At 39.4% G+C, this 6,000-nt stretch overlaps 1 protein-coding gene across 1 annotated transcript in view; it reads right to left on the reverse strand.

Moving 5' to 3' along the window:
• NMT2 (N-myristoyltransferase 2) overlaps nt 1–5,565 on the reverse strand; it is an 80,005-nt gene extending 74,440 nt beyond the window's left edge. The window contains exons 1-2 of the mRNA XM_044678919.1: nt 5,365–5,565; nt 2,599–2,657 (exon numbers count right to left, since the gene is read on the reverse strand). Of these exons, the coding sequence (XP_044534854.1) occupies nt 2,599–2,657; nt 5,365–5,565 (260 nt within the window). The remainder of the gene's footprint in view (nt 1–2,598; nt 2,658–5,364) is intronic.
• Between the last annotated feature and the right edge of the window lie 435 nt (nt 5,566–6,000).

The following is a 6,000-nucleotide window of genomic DNA, read 5'->3' on the forward strand; positions in this document are numbered from 1 at the left end:
TTTTAAAACTTTCTTCTTTTCTTAAATGACTTGATTTGTCTTTACTGGTTTTAGAAATATTTTTTGTTTTCAGAAGGAGGTATAATATAGCAGGGCATTCTTAACCAATAAAAATAAAATTGAATTGAAAGCTTTGGTATCTATAATGGAATTATGTTCTCTTGTATAAATCATGGAAGACCTAGAGAATTACCTAATTCCTTAGAACACCGCCAATGGGGTTGTCAACACTTTTATTACTAAAGGCCCAGTACTAAGTAAAAATCTCCTTCATGTGGACCCTGTTCACTCCTTATTTTGGCAATCCAGACTGGGGTTTGGCTGAAGGATAACTCTGCATGATCAGGGAAGAAAAAGTTGGCTAATCAAATTATTCATGCAAATAGGCTTGGGGAAAATGTGTACTTTATTAGAAAATAGTTTCTAAGCACCCTCAAGACCTCCAGAAATACTTATAATAGAGGCAAGATACAGTCTGGACTGTGGATATTCTAGCTACTAACCTTTTCTTAAATCGAAGAACACTTTCTTGGCCTAATTCTAATCAACCTAAAATTAAATAAAAGCTGGAAAGGAAACCTCAAAGGCCATCTAGTCCAGCCCATGCTAGAACAAGAAACCCTACTTCAATGAGTCAGGCAAGTGGCAAATGTAGCCTTTTCTTCAAGGGGAAACTGGGTGACATAGCAGATGGAGTGTTAGTCTCAAGAGTCAGGAAAAGCCAAGTTCACATTCTGATGCTTGTGTGTGACTCTAAGTAAGTCTTTAAATCTCTCTTGCCCTCAGTTTTATCAACTGTAAAATGGGAATAATAATAGTACTCATCCTGCATGATTTTTGTGAGGACCAAGTGATATAATGCACATGAAATGCTCTGCAAATCTTAAAGCGTTATATAAATGCTAGCAATGATAATGATGATGAGGATGATGACAGAGCAACCACTCAAAAAAGCCCATCTCACTTTGGGAAAACACTGATTGTTAGGAAATGTTTTCTTCCATTAAGCCTAAATTTGCCTCTACCCGTAGACATCTCCAAGAATAAACAGAACAAATTCAATCTTTCTTCCAAATGATAATTTTCCAGGTATCAGAAGACTGCCAGCAAACTCTTTCCCAGACTAACTCTTAAACTGTTCAAAGATTTTGCAGTCAATTCAGCCTATCCTCACATCACCCAATATACATCAACAAGCATTTTTTGAGCACCTACTATGTTCCAGGTATAGGAGATAAATGAATAGGTAAAATAAATTAAAATGAAACAAAAATATGCCTGAAAGGAGTTTACATTCCATCAGAGAGGATAATGTGTATGCATCTAAGTATATACAAAATGAATACAAAATAATTTGAAAAGAAAACTATTAACATGGGGGGAAGGAATTAGGACTTCCCAAGCCTCTTAATCTTTGTGCCTTCCCTCTAAGATTAGCTCCAATTTATTCTCTTTTTTATATATAGCTCTTTGAGAGCAGGTTTTTTTGTTTGTTTGTTTTTTTATCCCCTACACTTAACATAGTGCCTGGCACATAGTGGGTATTTAACAAAGCTCACTGACCTGAAAAGTTTAGTTTGAGAACCAGTTCAAAATGTCGAAGACATTTTGAGGTGGTGAGGCAGGACTGGCAATCAAGAGAAATACCAGAGCTGGGCATAAAGGACATGGGCAAGAATTGATGATAGGACCCGGGGGAGCTGATGAAATCAACAAAAGAGTGTGATGGGAGAAGAAAAGATGATCTGAGATAAAACCTGGGGCCATACCCAGTCAGACAATTAACATTTAGTAAGTGCCTACTATGTGCCAGGTATGACAGTACAGTAGCCAGTTAGGGGATGAAATATGAATGATAATCCATCAAAGAAGACTGAGAAGGAGCTCTCAGGTAGAACCAGGAGAGAGTATTCATGAAAACCAAGAGAAAAAAGTATCCATGAAAGGGGAATCCACAGGGTTAAATGGCTGCACCCAGGTCAAGAAGGACAAGCATTGAGAAAAAGCCATTGGATCTGGCAATGAAGTGATGATTGGAAACTTGGGTAGGGAGCTGTTTCAGCTGAATTATGAGGTCAAAAGGCAGTTTGCAAAGGGCTGAGGTTCACTAATTCAGACTGGCCTGTCTCCAATCTAGCTTTAATTAGTAAGATTTTATTGTAGTATGCTACTATAGTACTTAGGCCCAAACTGTAAAAGTCATATTTTCTGTGGAAAAACAAGGCCCCTGAAATAGTGTGATTCAAGTATTTTATAACTCTACAGTGGGTTTCAACATACTGGAGAGAGCCATATTGTTCACTGGAAAACATCCTATAAATATTTCATAATCCATTCATGTACTCTAGGCCTCAGCCACAAATTTTTTTTTTAAACCACATTTTTAGTTATCTCACAGAAAGTCCATAAAAATAGGAGAAAAGCAAAATCAGTGGCATATAAATTTAAAATTTCCATTGCATATTTTCTTCTAATTTAAGGCACTATTTTCATATACCATAAAGTAAGTTCAGGAGGCAAATGAATACTTTCAGGCCACAGGGGTGCCATTTAGTAAATGGCTCCTCTGCCCTAGCCCACCAGCCTCAGAAAGCTTACCTCAAGAAGGTGAACAATTTACTGCTTATTATCCCCAAAGGCTCACTCTTTGTTGCTTTCTGGAATTGATGGAGAGGGAAGAGAGTAAGTGTAAAAGATTGACTCATATTTTAGCATCACACCTCAAGCCAACTTGAAAGAAAATCGGGAATTTTTTACTGAAAAATATTGTGTGAATTACAGCCAGATGAAAGAAAACTTCTCTCAAATGATATATTTTCCACTTAAACTCCTATAGGTGAAGGAGCCATGGATGTCTTAGATAGCTTGGAATGGTGGAAGAAGCACTGGATCCGGAGTAAGGAAAATCTGAGTACAATCTGAACCCAGACATTTACTAGCCCTGGGACCCTGGGCAAGTCACTTAATCTCGGTTAGCCTCAGTTTCCTCATCTGGCAAATGAGATTACTTGTGAGGATCAAATGAGATCACATGGAAAGTTCTCCAAACCTTAAAGCACTATATAAATGCTAGCTATTATTATTAGCTGTGTGATAATAGATGTTATCTCACCTCCTTATATATAAAATGGGGATAATGACACCTATAACACATCATACCTTTATGAGGTTGGTAGTGAGCCTTAACTGTAATCACAGGATTATAGCTTTAGAACAGAAAGGTAAAAGGTTTAAAAGAAAGAAAGAAAATTCTAAGGGCTGCTATGTGGCTCAATAGATAAGAGTGCCAGACCTGGGGATATGAGGTCCCTGGCTTCAAATCTGCTCTCAGACACTTCCTAGCTAGGCGATCCTGTGCAAGTCACTAAACCCCAGTTGCCTAGCTAAGACTTAGGGTAAAGGTTTAAAAAAAAAAAAAGGAAATTTAAATATCATCTAAACCAATCCTCTTATTTTGTAAATGAGGAAACTGAGTCCCAGAAAATTCAATGTTTTAATAGGAGGTTAACCTAGGATTTGAATCCAAGTCCTCTGACTTCAAATCTAGCATTTGTCTCACTGCACTATACAAAGCTATAAACTGCAATATGTTGCTATCCTGGATCTGACACTTTACCAGCTGACTGAATGTGGGCAACTCAGCATTTTCTAGTCTCAGTTTCTTCAACGGTAAAATTGGGGGTTAAAAATAATTAATTTGCTATCTAGCTCTCAGGGTTATGGAGAAAGTGCTTGGAAAACCTTAAAGCACTAAATAAATGAAAGTGCTCTTGGCAATCTAGCCCAACCCCATTATTTTGCAAATGAGGAAACTGAGGTCCAGGGACTTACATACTCTCCCTGCAAATGGTACAAGAAGAGTATTAACTTAGAATTTTACTCAAGATCTTACATCTTTATAGGCCAGAAACTAATTATCTCAATTCTATTTTTTCCACTGGTGGCTGATGCGGCTACCTTAACTGCTTTCAGTGAAAAGCTGTTAAGTCTCTTGGGCATTCTTCATTTTTATTAATCACTGAGGTATATTAAAAGACCCTGCCTGAAGAAATACTCATAATGTTTAACAGATTGCTTTGAGACTCTCCACCAGCCCATTGCAATGATTCTAGGACTGAGGGGATAGGGGTGGCAAGGAAGGAGGCAACACAGTAATTTATCAATCAGCACACTGTTGGGTAATTCTTGGTACCAATGCCAAGTGCTGTGTAAGCAGGAAGAAAGACCCAGGTATACAGTTCTAAAGCTGACAAACACCATGCCTAAAATTTCACATAAAGCACAGCCAGGAGATGAACAGAAGACTATCAATGGAGACCACAAGCGGGCAAGAGAGAAGTCAAGTCATCCCTAGTGAGACAGTTATTGCCACAGCATTTACTTTAGGCTCCCACATTTATTGTTTCCATAAGGCTATTTATTTGTAGTTAGCCATCACAAGCAAATTTCCATTATTTCATAAGCATAACGGGGCTCAGAATTTGGTAGCTTTTCCTTCCCTGTCTTGGAAATGAAAATTTGCTGTACTTGTACCATAACAATTACTAGACCCCACCTTGACAGTTCACCATGCTGAAAATAAACCTAAAACACAATTAGGGGAGATACCCTTGTTAGTTTCCCCCTTACTTTTTTATTTTGTATTTAATAGACATGTCAATGTTCAGTCCTCAGGCTTACTTAATAAATCTCGGAGACAGTAGCTATTAAAACAACATGTTTTTTTTTTTTGTTTGTTTTTTGTTTTTCACACTTGAAACCCTCGATCATTTGGAGAATCCAGTGTAGCGGGGAATCAGAGAAGCACCTCTGACTAAGATTTCTATAGCCTGTTTTTCAAGCTGACCCACTTCCACATTAGTCATCCTGGTTCAAAAAATCTCACTTCTAGGTGCAACAGTAATTGTTCTATGCCTGTACATTCTCTGAACACAGCAGGCTGCCAGCCAAACGCAATACATTTAAGACCCCTGCATTCCACCCCCCCCACACCCCCATCTTGCTGTCAAATTGCTCACCAGCCAGTCTCAGAAAACAGACCTGTTAAAAGATCCCTTCTATGTCTAGCTGAAACAATTTGGTCTCTCGTTGGAAAAGAGAAGAGAAAATCACATCTGCAGGGTGACAGGAGGAAAGTTAAAGAGCAAAAGCAGAGCTCAGATCGAGTATTAAATACTTTAGAGCCTTTGACTCTTGAGATCAAATGTAAGCTTTGTAAGCAGGATATGGTGAAGTCTGTGGGAGGTGCCCACAAGCCTGAAGAGCGTCTTCTAAAGAAAGCTGAAATTAGGTGAAGAGAGCCTACCCTAAATGCATATGTACAGACAAGCTCCAGAAAATGCAAAGCTGTCCTCTTCAAAAGACCAGCTCAGAGTGACCTAGGAGAAGGTCGGAATGGGAAATGGAAAGCCCGAAGAAAGCATCTCTGCGCTCTGATCCATGCACCGTTTTCTTTGTATCCACAGCACTTAGCACTGAGCCTGGCACGTGGCGCTTAACCGAATGCTTGTTGACTGACTGATTGACCCCTTGGTTCAAGGACTTGGCCCAGGAAACTGTCAGCATCTTTCCCCCCAGTCCTTTGGGGCTGCTGCTTCTAGGTTGGGGACTTCACCATTGTCAAAGAAGACACAACTTTCTATAATTCACCTCTGGCCAAAAGCATATTAGAAAAAAAAAAAACAACAACAATAAGACACTCAAGTTTGGGGGTGAGGGGCACAAGAATAGAGGAAAGAAGAGAGGAAGAGTGTATGGATGATCCATTACAAATAAGGCATTTGCAGGATAACAGAAGATGGGGGCCCCGACCACAAAGGAAATGGGATTCATATTCTCATTCATTCTCTCTCTCTCTCTCTCTCTCTCTCTCTCTCTCTCTCTCTCTCTCTCTCTCCTCTCTCCTCTCTCCTCTCTCCTCTCTCCTCTCTCCTCTCTCCTCTCTCCTCTCTCCTCTCTCCTCTCTCCTCTCTCCTCTCTCCTCTCTCCTCTCTCCTCTCT

This window comes from Gracilinanus agilis, chromosome 5 (assembly GCF_016433145.1).
Source record: "Gracilinanus agilis isolate LMUSP501 chromosome 5, AgileGrace, whole genome shotgun sequence".
NCBI classification, from domain to species: domain Eukaryota; kingdom Metazoa; phylum Chordata; class Mammalia; order Didelphimorphia; family Didelphidae; genus Gracilinanus; species Gracilinanus agilis.